At 33.7% G+C, this 20,271-nt stretch overlaps 1 protein-coding gene across 3 annotated transcripts in view; it reads left to right on the plus strand.

The window, feature by feature from the left end:
- Suco (SUN domain containing ossification factor) overlaps positions 1-20,271 on the plus strand; it is a 60,658-nt gene that overhangs the window by 31,584 nt on the left and 8,803 nt on the right. For 2 of the 3 annotated variants that reach the window (XM_041662509.1, XM_041662507.1), the window contains exons 12-22: positions 1,378-1,398; positions 1,601-1,656; positions 2,080-2,171; positions 2,937-3,002; positions 8,180-8,248; positions 9,249-9,339; positions 12,189-13,349; positions 14,727-14,814; positions 17,260-17,364; positions 18,259-18,413; positions 18,842-18,933. In XM_041662509.1, coding sequence (XP_041518443.1) covers positions 1,378-1,398; positions 1,601-1,656; positions 2,080-2,171; positions 2,937-3,002; positions 8,180-8,248; positions 9,249-9,339; positions 12,189-13,349; positions 14,727-14,814; positions 17,260-17,364; positions 18,259-18,413; positions 18,842-18,933 — 1,996 coding nt within the window. The remainder of the gene's footprint in view (positions 1-1,377; positions 1,399-1,600; positions 1,657-2,079; positions 2,172-2,936; positions 3,003-8,179; positions 8,249-9,248; positions 9,340-12,188; positions 13,350-14,726; positions 14,815-17,259; positions 17,365-18,258; positions 18,414-18,841; positions 18,934-20,271) is intronic. The other variant, XM_041662508.1, reaches the window with a different exon arrangement.

Genomic DNA, 20,271 nt, shown 5'->3' on the forward strand with positions numbered 1-20,271 from the left:
AATGCCAAAATATAAGTTTTGTTTTGGAGTTTTGTTTTTGTTTTGAGGCTGAGTCTCTTGTAGCCACCTGGCCTAACTGACCAGGTGCTGTGGAGTACAGTAGTGCGGCACCATGCCAGCATGCTTGAGCATCTGTAAGTTGTCATCAACCTGGAATTGTATTCGATTTTGAGACTTAAAACATTGCTACTATTGGAATCTTTTAAGTAGGTCTGATCTGTTTTTAATTTTTAAAATCTAATTCAATTTTATTTTCAATTTATTTATGACTCCTTTTTATATTCAGGTGAAACATTTTATGCCCATTTAGCAGTGTCAGATAAAAATTTAGACACATAACTATTTCCATTGCTTCCTTCACCAACTGTCTTGAGTTGAATTTAAATAATATTTGGAAGTTTCTGTGCCTCTCTTTCTTGCCCCCCTTTTTCTGTAATAGAAAGTAAGAGAGGTTTCTTAAAGTACCATAATGTTAATAATAAGGCCTTTTAGAATTGCAGAACTTCTAACTTCTATTCATTCTTTAAATTGTAAAAACTTATAGCTACTTGATTTTTGTCTTCTGGGATTTTCCTCTCTCTGTTTAAAGCATGACTCAAATTGATTTCTACAAATGGGTAAACTTGTAGTATTCCTAATTTCAGTATGAAAGTGCTAGATTCAATATTGAAAATGCAGTGGATAATTTCAGTATAAAAATTGCCATGTAAAACTCCCAATTTTATGGAGAAGAACTGTATAGAATGTTTTGAATTGTTTATGACAAGTCTGAAAACCATTTGCTTGTGATCTGTACAGTGATCAGTGCTGTCTGTGCACACAAATTCTTTCCTGGTTTCTGCTCCACTAAAGGAACTAAATACAAATACACAAATTACTTTTTAAAATTTGCATTTTGTAAGTGAAGCATCTTTCACTTGTGTTAGTTATATATGAAAAACTTATGCTTTCCCTGAAACACATTGTATATAATATTTTAAAACCACCAGAAACACTTCATAGTAAACTAATTTGTTTAGTAATCTATACATTTATTCATAGATATATACATTTTAGCTGGCAATTTAACATTGGTTTTAGAATCTTTTTTTAATCTAACAGAAAGCAATAGCAATGGCTATAGAAATTTCACTATTAACTTAAAGCTAATCTATTACATGTATTCAGATTATGCTTTTCAGTCGTTATGGTATTAAATGGAAATTATGACTTTTTTTGCTTCTGCAAAGAATTAAGAGTACTACAATGTTACCTGTCACAGTGCGTTGCCTTCTACACTTAATAAATACCATATGGGTGCGGATACTTAAGTTACTTATGGCATGTTATCCAGACTTTGGAACTGATTCCTTTTTCTTTTCCTTTCTCTTGCTTCAGATGTTCATCAAGTACATAAAGGTTAGCAACCTTCTCTTTTGCAATATTGAATAACAGAGCATGGCATATTAATGCATTACAAAAGAAATTTTCCAAGGCTTTACAAGTATTGATTGGGGGAAATGACTTTACTTTTAGAAATGCTATAATGAGAAGACTGAGTATACTGCTCACCTCACAGATGCACTGCTGGTTTCCAAGTTCATCAACTTCTATTTTTCAGGTGGAGTTAGTATCACATTTTGGATCAGAGCACTTTTGTCCTTTAAGCCTAATAAGGTAATACAAAGCAAAATATTTCCTGTTTTTACAAGTGATATAAAAAAAACTAATGTTTTTAAAGTGAAGAGATATTTTTTCTTATGTGAAGTTAATACTATAGAGATATAGGGTATTGAGCCTCCATTTAAATTTATTTTAGAAAAATACCAAGATAGTCTGAAAAAAAATATTTTTTACGGTTTTTCTGTTAGTAAACTTTCTGTTTTATTGCGTTGATAATACATAGAAGCACAGATTGGTCCTTATATTTCTAAATGCTTTGTTACATTTATATTTTAATGTAGTGGATGAATAGTTGTAAGAAATACATTATTTTGATTGCAAAAGGTAGTATTTGTGATCTTTTTACTCATGAGTTGTGAAGTGTTGAGCCTTAGTAACTTCTATTTTAATGCAAACCTTCAATGAAATTGTTACTAGGGTTTTCGGTACTAGCATGGTAGAAGAATATGAAGAAATTGCTGACTCCCAGTATCAGTCAGAACGTCAAGAACTATTTGATGAGGACTATGGTAAGTGATTTTAAGTAGGTGACTAGCGGGAATTTTCTTTCTTTTTCTTTTTTGTAATTCAATAGTAATGGATTACGTAAATCAACAATTGTGGTCACTTTAGTTTATTTTATTGTTTTTAGCCCTAGTAACCAAATCTGTCTTAAATGATGTTCTCGTGTGAATGCTTTCTACCTTACATTCCAAACTCACCAGTGAGTTCTTTGTACCTTACATTCCAAACTCACCAGTGAGTTCTTTGCAATTGCGACTCTTTTGTAACACCAGCAATATAAATTTTGAGTATTCCCAATTCTGGGTTTAAGAATCTGTTAAACTTATATGATACTGAAACAGCAGAAGTCAGTATTGAGTTCTTTGCTATGCCCTGTGCCGTGTAGCAAGTACATTAAGACCACAGTCTTTTAGAAGCTCCTTTGAGTCTAGGTTTAATCCCCTGGCTACTTTGTTTACTGAAAATGGTATAAACTGTAATTTGAACAATTTAAAGTTTCTTTTGACATTTTCCTACAAAAAATACAAAGACATTTGCTAAAGGTTGGAAAATGTTAAAAATATGTTTAATACTTTTAGTCAGCATTACATGTATTTTCCTTGATTTACAGCGGATAAAGGCTTCTGAACTTCTTTATGTGGACATGTTTTAGGTTTATAATTAATACTTTCTATATAGTGTTTTATATTTCAGTTGACTGACAAAATATAGGTACTTTTAAATGCTTTTAGTAGAACTAGTTCTCATTAAAATTATTTTTGTCTTAACAGATTATCCACTGGATTATAATACTGTGGAGGATAAATCTTCAAAAAATCTTCTTGGTTCTGCTACAAGTGAGTATTTGGGGTTTTCTATTTATATTATTAAAGTCTGTTTCTCTTGCTCTTCTTCTGACAGGCTGGCTGTTGCAATGTAGTTTAGAATGCTTGTACTCCCACTTTTGAATTATATTAGCTTTTGGATGGACTTTCCATGGAAATGAAATATAGTAGATGAAAAGGAGGAAAATGTAAGCATCAGATATCAAATTTGACGAGCTTACTGAAGAAAGGACTATAAATTTCTTGGGAGAAAATTAAGAAAGCAGCACACTAGTAAATTTTTTGTGAGTGAAGGCTTAGTAATCTATACTTATGCCTACTTTTCTGTTCAATTGCAAAAATATAAAAGCTGTTTCCAGTGTTCACCAATAATAGTAATAATATGATATGGTGTTTTCAACTATAAAGAAATGACTACTTGGTGGTTTAGTTTGTTGGTCTTCCAAACTTGTGTGAACCTAGGGGTAGGCTCGCTAAAGATACTTTTAGATAAATCCTACCCACTGAAATATTATTTTTGTGCTTAATACAAAACTTAACTAAGAATTTTCTATTTATTTAGAGATTAATAACTGAATAACTAAAGGTCATACCAGTGTGTGTGCAAACTTTAATAAACAGCTTATATGCCATTTATATGGAGTTGAGTCACTAATTCTTTTCATCTTTCCTTTTCTCCTTCTATCTCTTTTCTTCTCCATGGAGGATTAAAAAATTTAGCAGTCTCCTAGGGATGAGAATAAAAATACTAAAAATACCTGGGAGAGTAGAACCCATTTATGTAATGTTCATTACATATTAGTTCATTATACTTCATTTATATTTGTTTATTTTGTTTTCTTTCATATGTGAGGGTAAGCTCTATAGCACTGAGCTTAAACCCTAGCCTCTTGATAATTTTTGGCTTTTTAGGTTTGAGCAACTATTTTCACTTAGGATCCAATCTTATTTTATTGCTTGTATAAAAATAGTGCTGTGATATAACATTATTCTAGGGGTGAAAAAAGATGGTATGTTATATATGAATTTTACTATGATTTTAAGTATATATTTATGTTACATAATAGTCATTATTCTTAATGATGTTAAGCTAGTTTTGAGGAAGCATCTTTTCTTTTCTTTTTCTACATGGTTAGAACCAGTCTAAATGATCTTTAGCTTTTAATGGTTACCAGAAAGGAGAGGGCACAAGGGAGGTAGTTTTTTACCATAGTTTTAGGTAAGAGAAGAAAACCCTGTTAATATTCTGTGTTTTATTTTTTTTCTTCCTATGGTGTTTGTCCATAGCTACCATTAAAACATTGTTAGTTATATGCCAGTGTAGGACATTTTCATGCATGTAGTCTGTCATATACTGTTTTAATTAATTATATATAGACTATTATTTTGGTCTAATTTTTTTTGCCTTTATCTTTGATAAATGTGTTAGTTGTTAACACTTTATTTTTTTCCTTTATGGGTTTTGAAAGGCAGTCTATTTACCTTTGTGTGTTCTGAGTATTGAAAGAATTTACATAGTGAAATGATAGAGACAGGGAGACGTTACCTGATCTTTAGTATGGAAATTAACTATTTACCTTTGTGTGTTCTGAGTATTGAAAGAATTTACATAGTGAAATGGTAGAGACAGGGAGATGGTACCTGATCTATAGTATGGAAATTAACTTTTTGTAATGACATATACCTCTTAAAGTTTCAAAACGAGTGGCCCCAAGAACAGTCTTACTTTGCTGTCATGAAGTTTACTGACCTGGTCTGTATAGTCTTCTCTAAAGAAACAGGGTTTGCCTTTGAACCTGACTAGTTACATCCTCTATGATAGGATAGCTAACAGTGTAAGAAGTGCACAGCGTGTAGAATTAGTCTAAAGAACCCGTGTTTAACAATCGAATATCCAAGTTTTGCAGTTCTAAATGAGCTTGAAATCGGGCTTATGTGGAGCCCAGCGTTTTGGTGCTGGAAAGTGGACCTATGGCTTTGCACGTTAGGCCAGCACTCTATTACTGTATTAAGTTATCTTCCTACTCTTTAGATTTTTGAAACAAAATCAGTGTAGCCCAGGTTGCTTCAAACTTGCCATCCACCTGCCTCTACTTGTCAAATATTGAGATTAGAGATGTGGACCAACATACACAAACTTTTCCTTTTTAAAAATTGTACAGAATTTGTAACTTTGCTCTTAATAGAAAATCCCTTTTCCTTTATCTATTGGGTACATATTTAGTATCCTTTAATTGAGATACTTTGAACCAGAAGTATTTCACAGTTTAGATTTCATAATATTTGTGTTTGCATAATGAGATATCTTGAGACTGGGATATAAACATGAATTTCTGTTGTAGCTTATGCACATAGCTTAAGGTAATTTTATACAGTATTTGTAGTGTGTCTGACTTTTGACTATGATCCATCATAGGAGGTCATATTTAAAATTTCATACTTTTGGATGTAAGAACTGTTAGTGCTCAAAAGTGTATTTTGGAGCATTTTGGCTTTCAGGCTTTAGCGTTTTGGAATAGGGATGATTACCCTATAGTTACTGTTCACAGAAAATATACATCAGCAGACATGCTTGACACTGTAGAATATTACAAAGGGAGAAATGGCTGTGTGCATGTGTGCATGCCTGTTTTGACAGCTCTTGCGACTTGCTTATCTTTTAGATCAGTAAGAATTCTCCCTAATGCTTCTGCTTCACTGGTTGGTGCTTTGCCTTGTAGATTTACTAGATGGCCATCTACTTTGATACTCTTATAAGCTTATCTTTTCTCTTAGATATATGTTTTGCATTTTATTGAAATCTCTGTATCTCCTAAACACATATGTACAGGTTAAGGACAATGCAGATTTTAAGTCAATGTATTTTAATTTTGATGTGGTAAAATACAATAGTTTGAACAACTTGGTTACTGAGTAAGTGGATTTTGTATTGCCGTTTTTTTGTGTTCCTATAAAGAGGAAGTAAAGTAATTACCGGGAGGGAACAGTACACATAGAAGGGGGTTGTCTTTTGGTTAGTTTATTTTGGAATATTGAAGCATAGACAAAAACTCCCCATTTCTGCATTGTAGACTAGGAAAGAGTTTGTATTCTGTAGCCATCAAAGTATTGGAGACTCAGCAATAATGTAAAAAAAGGTGTTTGGTCGCTAGGAATGTTTCATTCTTAAGGGAATAATGTGGGATGTGTAACTTGCCCAACTCAGAGAAATGAGGGAAATTAATCTAGTCTGGGATTGTGCTTGATGCTTCTTCTTTAGTAATTCTAAAGAGATTTTAGTGGCTTATGATGACAAAAGCTGCCCACATTTGGCTCTAAGTGGGAATGATCAGAATAGATTATTTACAAAGTTGTTTTGTCTCCAAAGACCAAGGGGGGGGGAGGTAACGTTCTATGAACATAATGAAATTGTTTCTTTTAGTTAGATGAGCTGAGAAAATAGAAATCTCCCAGATTTTGCTTTTTTTTTTACTAACCAATCTCCTAAAATGATGACAGATAAGTCTTAAGATGGAAATACTGTATGTCTTATTGTTAAGCTATTAATAAAATTAAGTTCAAAATAACAAAAAAATAAGTTCTTTATACAGATTAATGTAGGTGTTTGTTTGTTGAATTTTTAATGACCTAAATTGGAAATCTGAGATATAAGTTTACTTTGAATACAAGAGAATATAAAATTGAAAAATTTGATTTTTGTAAATCAGACAGATGTGACTGAACTTTGGATGGCAGTGTAAAGCAGAGGTTCATGTCCAAAGGGTGCTATTATTGGCATTCAGAGTGGGTTCATAAAGAAGCAGGAGTTTCCATTCCTGATGAGGTTTGTGAGGCGATGGGCATTCCTCTCATACCTCAGCTTAAGTATTGTCTAACGTGAGTGACAAAACAGGGCTAGGGCTGTACTTCTCTGTTCTACTTCTCTGTTCACCAGCTTGTCACATCCAAGGGCAAGACATTTAAAAGTGGCAGCCTTTGTGTTATTCTGATAAATATAAATAAGTACATTTTTTGTTTCATATGCAGATGTATAGCAAAATTACTCTACTTGGGAGTTGCCTTTAAAACAGTCAGAAGTCTTTTCCCACCCTGCACACACATATATGAGTCTGTGACCACACTGAGCTGGCTTGCAGGCTTCTTGATGTGCCTTCTCTTAGTACTTTTCACATCTTTGATTTTTGTTAAAAGTGTCCTGCAGACTCTATGGATCACTTTTATGATGAGTCTAAAATGCTTAGTACAGCTTCTGCCTACTCAGTGCTTTAATAGAAATGTATGATAGTAAAGAATTGACTTCAAATGGCAGTTCTCGGTAGACTGAGGAAATTCCTCTGAATATTGTTACATTATTAGAAAACTTCACACTCTGTCACCAGATTCTTGTGGAATTCTGCCATTTTTTGCTTCTCATGTATTATATATGTCTTAATATAGAAATTGAGGTTTATACTGTCTTTATTTGTTAGCTAAATATTCCCCACTGGGGGGAGATGGGCAAAAAATCAGAACAACCAACTTCACAAATTGTTCTATCTATTAACTTTAGTTTTGACTTTAAAAAATTTGAACTTTCCACAGAATCAAAGATATTGGGGGCTTTATACAACCCCGAAAACATTGTTTTGCCTAATTAGTTTGAGAAGTCATCAAGGAATTTAATTGTGTATTACAGGTTTATGTAATCAATAGATAATTATATGATAATATAAAATTAATAATAGTAAATTTCTGCCTTTCTTTGGATAATAATCTTCCCATTTTATTTTTAACGTATGTAATCACTCTTTAGAAATTGCTTTGTTTATATAAGTTGTTTTTTTAACTATAGAACCTTTAAAAAACTGAAATATGAATTTTGAGCATCTCATTTTTTTCATGTTCCAGTCCAGGTTATATGTTGAACTGTAATTGAATTTTTTAATGTGCTAAACACAGTATTTCGTAAAAGATAGGAGGAAATTTTATTTTAAAAAACTGCATTCAAAATTTCTTCTGAACATTAAAATTTCAACTTACTCTGGTTAAAAATCTGTGTCCTTTATTGGACTTTGATAGGATATACAAAGGTAACTAACCCAAAGAAAAAGGCTTAAAGACCTTTATGGACTTTTTAAAAATTATATTAAGATTTTAATGAGACTGTTTAGGTATATTGGTATTGTTTTTCTGATTGAATTCTGTTTTAGATGCCATTCTAAATATGGTGAATATTGCTGCTAATATTCTGGGAGCAAAAACTGAAGACTTGACAGAAGGTACCTAATCATTTTATGCATCTTTAAAATAGCTGGTTCTTCATGGATCCTTTAAGCTAGAAAAAGGAAGTAATAAACCAATAAAATAGAATTTTCATTTAGAAATGGAGAGACCATTGAAAAGAACTTAGCAGTCCTCTATTAATCATCATTAATTGAACTTCACAGATTCTTTTGTTAATGAAAGATCTACAGCTGCATAAAATTCATGAATTGATCCCTGCCCCCTCTACACTCCTCTCTCACCCTGGTAGAATTGATCACTCCAGTTCATCACATCTGCTATACAAGTACTCTTCTATTGAGCATTATTCCTAGGCTTTAAATTTTTTTTAGTTTTGAGACAGGTCTTATTAAATTGCCAGACTGGCCTTGAACTTAACAGTCCTCCTACCTCAGTCTCTCTAGTGTCTGGGTGGTGGCAGGTGCTACCACCCTGCCCAAACGAACTGATACTTGATTCTTCTTAGCTATGACAGTAATAATTCCATGCCCTCATCTCTTTCCTGAGAATTTGAAGTCCTAGTGATACTTCGTATTGGTCTTTCATTTGTGTAGCAGAAATATTAATGTAGTAAGCCATTTTTTTTAGAGAATGGCAAATAATATAATTACCAAAGAATAACAAACGGTGCCTTTTATTTAAAAAAAAAAAAAACCACTAAGCCAAGTGTAAGCTTAAAAATTACCCATTTTGCTTCCTCATTTTCTAATAACTTTCTGGTCTAGAAGCATATTAATAATGTAAGACTATGCAAAATTTATAATATCAAATAAGTTAAGGAATAACATTCATTCTTTATAGTTGTAATCATGTACAGTCATGTCTTTCTAAGAGAACTTAGATTTAAAAGAAAAAACTCCTTAGTAGCAAATGTGTTTGACCTTTTTCTTCCCCTTCCTCAAGAGGCTAAAGCTCTTTTTAATTTGTTACAATAAAATATTTTATGGTACAACTTTTAAACATTGAACTCAAATGTGGGCATCTTTCTTAAAATAGGAAATAAAAGTATATCTGAGAATGCCACTGCCACAACCGCACCTAAAATGCCTGAATCAGCTCGTGTTTCAACTCCTGTTCCATCACCTGAGTAAGTTATATTGTGACATTAGTTCTGTTAAAACAGAATTGAGTGTATTAATACAGCAAAGAGCTTGTAATATATATGCAGTCATCTATGAGAGCCTGAATCATAAGACGATATCCCTACAGCTACTTAGAACTTCAGTTACTTCTTTTCATTCCAGTATTTGTGTATTAAAAAATAGCACTGCATTCCACACCACACATTGGTTGTTTTGGTATTATGTATTATTTTCACACATTGAATCTTTTTTTAAGAAAAATATTTCTTTACTGAAGGTGGTTGTTCTAGGCTTGAGGATAGATTTCAAAGACTTGTGTTTTTAATTAATTTTGAAAACATTGTATATATGATATCCCTAGGGTAGCCAAAATATCTAGAGCAGTAGTGGTTTTTGAATTACATTTGTCACCCAGCAAATTAAGTTGTTCCCTTTCTCAAACTGATTTGTATGTTTTTTTTTTTCACCAGTGGAACACTTGGGGCAGTGTTGTGTATATAGGTAACATAAAGTATCTTCATTTGAGGGGCTTTCTTACCAAAGACAGTATAGGTACATATTATTTGTAGGTACATATTATTTATAGTAGACAATAAATTTAGTTATTTGGCTGTTGAGTTGTGGTTATTGTGTAAAATCTGAAAATCTTTTTTTCTCAAGAACTCTAGTAGAGGGGCGTATATAAATTTGAACTATTTCACAATAGTAGAAAATCAGAAATGCAATGTGTATGCTTTGAACTGTAATACCCAAACAGCATGATAATTAAAAAATGATCTTGTGGGGCTGACAAGATGGCTCAGTGGTTAAAAGCACTGGCTGCTCTTCCAGATGACTTGGGTTCAAACATTCCCAGCACCTACATGGCAGTTCACAACTCTCTGCAACTCAGTTCCAGGGAATCTGACACCATCACACCAATGTGCACAAAATTAAATAAATTATTTAAAAAATGATTTTGTGCTTTGAAGAGCAGAGTGAGATATTTATATTCTGAAAGTGGCTGAAAACATTTATTAGGTGATTGGAGTGAAAAATAAAGCATATGTGTTACTTATTCTTAAAAAGTCCTAAAATATGTATTAGTGATAGAGACATTCATAGTATTTCTTATTATCTGGGGGTATAATTGCAGTTTTTGATTTTATAACTAGGCTTCTTCAGTTAACTTTTTGGTTTTTCAGGACAGGGTTTCTCTGTTGCTTTGGAGCCTGTCCTGGAAACTAACTCTTATAGACCAGACTGGCATCTAACTCACAGAGATCTGCTTGCCTCTGTCTCCCGGGTACTGGGATTAAAGATGCGTGCCACCACTGCCCGAATTAGCTCACTGTTTTTAACAAATTAAACAAATTATTTATATACATATATATGTGCACACATGCAATCATGAATATTTGAAAGGGGATATTGTTGAGACAAACATCATCTCCCTATGTAGTTCAGCCTGGCCCCAAACTTGTGATCCTCTTTGTTCTTTCTCCCAAGTACTGGATTTATAGGTACAAGCTACCACATTGACTTTTATTATATATCATTGAATATTAAAATTTCTTCATTTGTTAACTCTAATTTTTAAAAATTATTTTAGAGTAGTCACTTGGTGAGATAACAAAAAAGGCAGGACTCCATACACAATATTACTAAAAGTTATGGAAAGCTGTTATTTTCTTTTCCTATGCTTAAGTTTTTTTTTTAACTGTAACAGACTAGAGTATGTACAACAATATATAGCTAAACATTTTCTCTTCCCTCTCTCCAGACTACTCCTTTTTACTGTCATAGTTTGTTCAGTAACTAATAGATGATGTGCCCTTGAATATGTAAGAAATACAATTTGGTACTAAATGGATCTATATGGCTATGGATAGCTGTTTCTGTTCAGAGAAGCATAACCTAATTGTTTTATCTTAACTGGTTAGTATTTTGCTCTCAGCAAAAATGAAAGTCTCCTTAAATGCTCTTTGTCTTTCTTTTGTAATTGTGGTGACAGAAGTCTGTACTTGGAAACATTAACTGGTAGTAATTTTTTAAGTAGGAGATTTTGCATGTAAAGATAATTTAGTTTTGGTATTGATATTACCTGAGTTCTTCAGGTTTTTCATTTGTTCTTTAAGATTGTACTCAGAAATCATCTTTGTCTCAGACAGAACCATGGGCACTGTAACTTTCTACTATTACTCCACCCTGCTAGGCCCAACCACACAGGTGTACTCTAGAGACTATGGTGAGGCAGGCTTAATGACATTGTTGGTTTTTTATGAGCCAAGACTTTTTATTAAAGTGGTCATATATTTGTCTTTTAGTAAGAAAACTCAGATGATAAGATTGTATTTCCTTAAAAGCAGGCAGTCTTCTGTGTGTGTGGTGGGGGGACAGGGGGATCCTCAAAATCTATAGAAATGTCATTGAGAATTTGAGCTACCTTCTACAGATGATATTAAAATCCTGGATTCTAGTTCTAGCTCTTGAGCATCTTAATTTCTAGTCTATAAAGAGTGGTGGTAAGGCATGTAAAGAGTAAGTCTGTTATGGAAAGGCACACCATATCTGCAGGCAAGAGAATTATTCACTTATTTAGAGTCAAACATTAAAAGGAAGCAAATTTGATATGGTAAAATACTGTGGTTTGAGCTACCTGGTTACATGGTAAGTGGATTTTGTGTTGCCATTTCTGACATATACATTTTTTAAAATATAATGAAAAAATATTTTATAGGGAAAGCTCAGTTCAACTTTGTACTCACTATTACTTCTGTAATCCCAGTCTTTATGTTGTGCTAAGACATTTTCCTTAAGCTTATTTTAACATTAGATTTCTAAGTGATATGTAATTATATCTATGTGTTTCTAGATATGTAACCAATGAAGTCCATACACAGGACACAGAACCATCAACCTCAGATACTCCAAAAGAAAGTCCTATTGTCCAGCTGGTTCAGGAGGAAGAAGAGGAAGCAAGTCCATCCACAGTGACCCTTTTGGGCAGCGGGGAACAAGAGGATGAGTCATCCTCCTGGTTTGAATCTGAGACACAAATACTTTGTAGTGAACTGACGTCAATCTGTTGCATTTCTAGTTTTTCGGAGTACATTTATAAATGGTGCTCATTTAGAATTGCTCTGTATCGACAACGCAGCAGGACTGCTATGAGTAAAGGAAAAGATTTTGTGCCAGTTCAGCCATCGTTACTACTTCCAGTTGAATCAGAGGTTTCAGTATTGCAGCCTTCCAGTGGAGATGTGGACAATGAGAACATGGAAAGAGAAGCTGAAACTGTTGTTCTTGATGACTTAAGTAGTGTGCACCAAAGTGATTTGATAAATCACACAGTGGATGCAATTGAAATTGAACCAAGCCATCCTCAAACTCTTTCTCAGTCTCTTCTCTTAGATATTACTCCAGAAATCAATTCACTGTCTAAAGTAGAAGGATCTGAGTCTGTTAAATATGAGGGAGGACAAGGACATACACCATTACAAGTAATGCCCCAAGAGAGTTCTGTTGAGTCTGATGATGAAACGGAAAAAAAGCCTGAGAGCTTTAGTTCTGTAGAGAAGCCTTCTGTTATTTATGAAACAAGTAAAGTTAATGAGGTAGTGGACAGTACTGTGAAAGAAGACATATCCTCCACAGAAGTTGTCATCAGGGTCTCTGAAACAATACCGCTACCTGTAAGCACAGCTACTGTGCCAGACACTGAAGACGGGGAAGCCAAAATGAATATAGCTGATACACCAAAGCAAATAGTGACTCCGCTTATGGACCCTTCATTGCCTGAAGGAAAAGAGGACGATCAATCTCCAGAAGATGCCCTTTTAAGAGGGTTACAAAGGACAGCTACAGATTTCTATGCTGAATTACAAAATTCTACAGATCTGGGATATGGTAATGGGAATCTCGTACATGGATCAAATCAGAAGGAGTCAGTATTTATGAGACTTAATAATCGTATTAAAGCCTTAGAAGTTAACATGTCTCTCAGTGGTCGCTATCTGGAGGAGCTTAGTCAAAGGTAAGCTTTCTTTCTTTTTTTTTTTTAAATTTATTTATTTATTAAGGATTTCTGCCTCGTCCCCGCAACCACTTCCCATTCCCCTCCCCCTCCCCCGATCAAGTCCCCCTCCCTCATCTGCTCGAAGAGCAATCAGGGTTCCCTGACCTGTGGGAAGCCCAAGGACTGCCCACCTCTATCCAGGTCTCGTAAGGTGAGCATCCAAACTGCCTAGGCTCCCACAAAGCCAGTACGTGCAGTAGGATCAAAAACCCACTGCGATTGTTCTTGAATTCTCAGTATTCCTCAAAGGTAAGCTTTCTTATACATGAGCACAACCCATTTCACATGGTAAGTTTGGTAGCTGAATAAGATCTACAAAGACATTTTTATGGTAATGTAATAAGGATGATTTTAACTGGAAAAAGAGGACAAGCCACTTGGATGGTGTTCAAAGCTTTTCCAGAATTGTTATCTGTTTTGTTTTTATAAGTTCTTAGTGACATGCTGCTATTATTATTAGGCTAAAGCATTTTCTATATCACACTTTCTCCTTTATAATTTTTGTGTTCTTACTGTGTCGCTGAGATTAGTCTTGAGCTCTTAGACTTATGTGATCTTATCAACCTCTTGATTAACTGCGACTGTAGGTGTGTGCTAGCGTATTCAGCATCACTTTCTTCTTCTGTTGCTTGACTTTAGCAGTTTTTACCGATTGCCAGAGAGAACATGGGAAAAGTACCTTAAAGGGCTTGTAGTACATCTGGGTCAGGTATTGAAGAGTTTAGATGTATAAAGATAAGGAAAAATCAAACAAGATTTCAGCATTCATATATGCAGATAAAATATGCAGCATTTACAATCAGTACATCTTTTATGTAGATCACAAAATCAGTTCCTTTGTCATAATTTATATCCTTTATTCCTTAGTGTCAGTGCACTTACACAGTGATTAAGACTCCAGGCACAATCTTCTTGTCTTTATACCTGTATTCTGTTTCATATTCCGCAAATGTCCAATATCTGTCCTAGAATTTCTTTCCCTTACATTTGCCATCACTTGGGCACCAAATATCTAAAGTTCTCGACATACCACTTTTTCTTATCCCTCTTAATTTGAAATGCTACTAATGAGATGTCAGTAAAATATGAGAAAAGATATTTGTTCCTGGTCTTTCCTCACTGTACTTCATCCCAAAGGAATCATACTAATTTTTTATAGCAATGAGAATAGACTTGATGTTCAGGATCTATTGATTAATACCTTTTGTATGTGTTACTGTGTTTCACAGTCCTGAATAAGTCATTTTAAGAAAAGTGAATTGTCCAATCTCAAAATCAGGATTATTTTTCCAGTACTTAATGATAAGTGAATTTAAAGGAATTTTTACTCTGTAGGTACCGAAAACAAATGGAAGAAATGCAGAAAGCTTTCAATAAAACAATAGTAAAGCTTCAGAATACTTCAAGAATAGCAGAAGAACAGGTTGGTTTCTTCGTTATTGTATATTTATTTTTTAGAATGTAATCTGATATGCATATATCTTTGTGGAGTGTAGCATAATTATTTTGCATGTACAATGTGTAATAGAAAATCAGGGTAATAGGTCAGTATTCTCTAGTTTCAAATGTATCATAAATTATTTTAACCAGTAGTTTTCCACTGTGCTATAGAAGAAATTCTACTCTATTGTGCCCTTTAGTGAACATCTTTTCATCTTTTCACCTTCCTGCCTATGTAGATATTCTTAATAGTTTGCATAGATGAGTAAGAATATATGGCACATGTCTTTCTGTGTGTGGTTCATTTCACTTGAAGTAATAGCCTCCATATTGATCCACATTTCTACAAGCAATGATATTTTATAACTGAATAGTATTCCATTGTGTAAATATACCAGTGTTTTTTGTTTTTTGCCTTTTTATTCACAGAAAGTCAACTTGAGTTAATGACATATTTTATCTTTTATAAATAATTCTGCCATAAATGCTGGAAATTGTTTTATCTCCTTTGGCTACATACCCAGCAGTGCATTACTAGGTGATATGGAAAGTCTGTTTTAACAGTTTGAGTAATTTCATACTATTCTCCATAATGATTCTTCTGATTTACATGTTGCTTTTGAAGTAGGTACTCACTGACTTTGGTAGGATGTAAGTAGCAAAAGTTAACTTATTCACATTTTCCTCGTAGCTTTGGAAGGTATCTAGCTATTCATCTAGGAAAACATTTTTTTGAACATTGAATTCATTTTGTGTATACAACCTTTCTGCAACTTTCTAAAAACTGCAGAAATGTTTTTGTGGTTGTTCTCTGTAGTACTCTGGTTCATTACAGAAAAGAACAGCTTTATTTCTTTTTTTGATTCTTCCATCTCTTTTATGTATTTATCTCTTGGCCCAATGTAGATAGTGATAACAGTATGACTGGTGATAACTTTGCACCTCTGTCTTAGGGAGAAAAATTTCAGTATTATGTGTATATCACAACCAACAAATATTATATTGAGTTTTAATCTGATAACGCCTTTATTTTCTCTTTCTTTATAAATAGTAGCTGTATCATGTCTCAAAGACCTGTATAAGTACTTTTAATCTTAGCAAGTAGGTTGATTAGAAGTGTTAACCAGTTTAGACTTGTCTTTAGGCATTTGTAACTATCTCAGGCTAATCTGTTTATGTTGAGTTTTCAAAAGGAGTGGTTTAATAAATCACTAATAGTATTTTAAGAAGGTAAACTATACTGGAAAGAATCAAAGGTTTGTAGAAATGAACCCTTTTGATAGTTTTATATACCCCTCTTTCCTCACACACAGTTAACACTTAAAAACTTTTTTAATCAAATTGAAAATCATAGGTCTAGAATAAAAAATGGTTATGTAGTTTCTATGAGGTCTTATGTTTGAGTTTTCAATTTCCTGGACTTACTTCTTCCCTCCCTCCCCTCCCTCCCTCCCTCCCTCCTCCCTTCCTTCCTTCCTTCCTAGATTCATTAATAGGTTTGAAATTCTAGTACCATTTGTCTAGTATACAGTATGCATGAGAATGATAATTTAAATAAAGACATACTGATTGTAAAAGCTTCTGAATAAATATAGAGAGGTGGCTTTGACCTTATTTTCATCTGTAGGAGTATAGCATCAATTAGATGACCACTCATAGGTATGACAACCTTGGTTGATTGTATTTTGCTGCGAAAGGAACAATTTTTTTTTTAAAAAAAAAAAAGTTAGTTTGAGCATTTTTTTTTTTACTGACTGTTTTACTTTTAAAAACACTTAGTGAGAGTAGCAGATATGAGACTGGTGATCCACCACTTTATACCTATGGAAACAACATTAATTTGGACAGTAGTTCATTAGCTTCTGTTAGATGGTATTTTTCATCCTGAGAGCGACAAAGTAATTCTTTTTGAAGGGAAGCTAGACCACAACCTAAGATTCTTTTTTTTGTTTTGTTTTTTTTTTAATTGATTTTTATTGAGCTCTATATTTTTCTTTGCTCCCCTCCTTGCCTCTGCCCTCCCCCCTTCAATCCTCCCCCAAGGACCCCATGCTCCCAATTTACTCTGGAGATCTTGTCTTTTCCTACTTCCCATGTCGATTAGATCTATGTAAGTCTCTTAGTGTCCTCATTGTTGTCTAAGTTCTCTGGGATTGTGATTTGTAGGCTGGTTTTCTTTGCTTTATGTTTAAAAACCACCTATAAGTGAGTACATATGATAATTGTTTTTCTGGGTCTGGGTTACCTAAGATTCTTAAGGGTTTTATATTTTTTTAAAACTTTTCATCAAAGTTTGTGTTTACCCATTAAGATCTTTGTAAAACTACATTTTAAAAGAACTTAGTGGTTCTTCCAAATTATACATTTTACTATAATGTGGTTAATGTACAGATGAAATATAAAGAAAAATGATAATCTTTTGTTACAGGATCAGCGACAAACTGAAGCCATCCATTTGCTACAGGCACAATTGACCAACATGACACAGCTTGTTTCAAACTTATCAGCAACTGTAGCAGAATTAAAACGGGAGGTAATTGTTCAACTGCCTCTCTTGTAAGACACTGTGCTCCTAGGAAGGTTGTCAGAGGGGCAAGCTTATAAACATGAACATGATAGTTCAAAGCTTGAACCAAACAAAGCTGTCACTTACATAGAACTTTTTCAAAACACCAAAATGCATTACTTTACTGTCTGGGAACTATACTATGACAGTCTTTTGTAAAACATGACTTTCATTATTTGGTTTTACTTATAAGGCAGGTATGTTAATTCTGTTAGGTCTATTGAAAAAAAAAAACAATTCAGTTAATTTTTATTCTGGGCATTGGAAATCATTGCAAATCAATTTTTAAGTAAAGAAATTATCTATGTCTTCTCAGTAATGCTTAACGTGTTGAAAAATTCTCATTTGGTGCCCTGTTGAAAATGGTCTGTTTACGGACAAGAACAGAAACAGGAAAGGAGCTTATTAGAAGGCAATTGCAGTAACTTAGGTGAAGTTAACTTGGACCAGGATTTTAGAAGTACAAAATAGTATAAGGTTAGTTGACTTAAGTATATATTTAAAAGATAGAAAAGTGAGCCTTAATGAAGTATTAAGTATGTAAAGTTAAGGAATTGAGGTTGAGTCTGAGGGGTTTAATAACTCATATATAGTGGGAAAGGCTACGTGTTAGCATGCTTATCCCTGACGAAGGGAATACAAATGGAAAGACAAACTACATGTTAACAAAGCATTGTGGTGTTCATTAGATGGGAAGAAACAGCAAGAACAAACGTCCAATGGTTTGTTCTTAGGCAGCATGCTCTGTATTATGGCTTAGGAGTAAATTGACTATTTAAAATTACTCATTCTCTGAATTTTAGATTCCATTGTATATCCTTTAAAGTACTTTATTATAACTATTGTTGTTTATCTTTTTAGGTTTCAGATCGACAGAGTTACCTTGTTATGTCTTTGATTTTGTGTGTTGTCTTGGGACTGATGCTCTGTATGCAACGTTGTCGAAACACTTCTCATTTTGATGGAGATTACATTTCAAAACTCCCAAAAAGTAATCAGTATCCAAGCCCTAAAAGGTAAGGTTAGCATCATAGATCACAGTTTTCTTCTTTCATCCCTTTTTCTTTTCCCCAAAGAAATGCTGAGAAGATAAAAGGACATTAAGTAATTCCTTCTTGAAATCAGGGTATTAAAAACATCCTGGTAGCAAGAGGGTCACTATAATTATATTTGGAGATAACTTCATTGAATAATCGAGAGAAACTAATAATAAATGCATGAAACCTTTGAGTCATTTTGGTTGAGAAGGGTATTCAGATGTGGGCTTCAGAGATGGAAGAGAATCCACATTGTAAGATACGACCTTACAGATATGTTCTACTCACATTAGCAGTGTTAGGCTTGTTCCATGTGTTATGCAGTTCTCAGAATCCTCCATTTAAATGGGCTATACAGTAAGTTAGAGATCATATACTCATAGTGCTATGTTTTCTTAATGTATTAGGTGTTTCTCTTCCTATGATGACATGAATTTGAAAAGAAGAACATCGTTTCCCCTCATCAGATCGAAGTCTCTGCAGTTTACTAGCAAAGAAGGTAGATTTCTGTGACTATGATATATGTGTTTATTATGTGTATATCTATATAGTATGAAACTGGCTTCTGGCATGTGTATAATTTACCTGCTGTGTTTATGACCATCTGCAATCAAAAACTGAATCAGAGTTATCTTTGTGTTTGTGCTAGTCAAAGCCACTCTACCATTTTCATACTTTAAACCTCTTTGTTCCTTTGCAAGCCCAAAAGGTGGGAGGGGGACTTAGTTTTAAGTAGCAATGAGTAGTTTTATTTGCACATGCTCCTGTTTAGAAGTATTTCTTTTTAGAAAGGGATGTTTGAGAAAGTTCAGCAGCTATGGAAAACCTGAATGCTCAATGTGCTCCCATAGCATCCTGTGCTTTTCTGCCTCCTCTTCTTGTGCAGGTAGGACCCTTTTTGTCTCTAGTTTAGGACTTTTGAGGCACTTTCATTGTCCCAGAGTTTATAATTGGGTTTCATTCAAGACATGCTAACATTTGGGTGAACAGATGAATACTGAATAATTATTTTTCTGTTTTATTTTCTTTGTAACTAGTACTTAAGAAACTTAACAATTTATCCATATAGAAAAGGTAAAATAACCAGTTATTTATATATTTCATTTAGGGGTGCTTTCTGAATAAGAGCTGTTCTCCCTTTCCTTAGGATTTTAGTTATTGATCAGAATGTTTCCATTGTTATGTCTTGCAAATAATCACTCCTGAGCCTGATTAGTGAAGCTTACTTAATCCACTCCATGTGCAAGCTTAGATAATTTTTACAAACTCAGTATGCCTGTGTAATCCACATTCTAATTAAAAAATGGAGTGTATTTTTAACACCTCTAAAATACTTTGTGCATTTTCCCCTCCCAGTATAGCCAGTATTTTGTTGTGAGTCACCATACTGTCTAATATAGTTCATTCATTCTAATTCTAGTACAGCATTCCACTGTACAGATGCTGCCCATTAACACATTTACCTTTGGACTGTTTTCATTTTGAGATTATTACATGTCTTTAAGTCAACACATACATGCATCTGCCAACAGAAATGGAAGTAGGAGTGCTGGATCATAGCATATGTGTCAGCTTTAGTAAATATCAACACATGGGTTTCTGAGTGTTCTATGGATGATGTCCCATCAGCTTTGAATGACTTCTTCCCAGCTTTTTCAGTTGTTCCACATTCTAGTAATCACTTAATAATTCGGGTCTTGTAGTCATTCTAATTGTTGTGCATGCATTTTGTAATTGAGCTAGATTCATGCATTTGGGAGATAAATTTGTTTTCATCAGTTCTAGTCCTATCTCACATTAAGTGAACTAATATATTTTATTATTTAAAGACAAATAG

The sequence above is a fragment of the Microtus oregoni genome, unplaced genomic scaffold, assembly GCF_018167655.1.
Source record: "Microtus oregoni isolate MIOR12 unplaced genomic scaffold, Mior012 000013F_ref0000133, whole genome shotgun sequence".
In the NCBI taxonomy this organism is placed as follows: Eukaryota; Metazoa; Chordata; class Mammalia; order Rodentia; family Cricetidae; genus Microtus; species Microtus oregoni.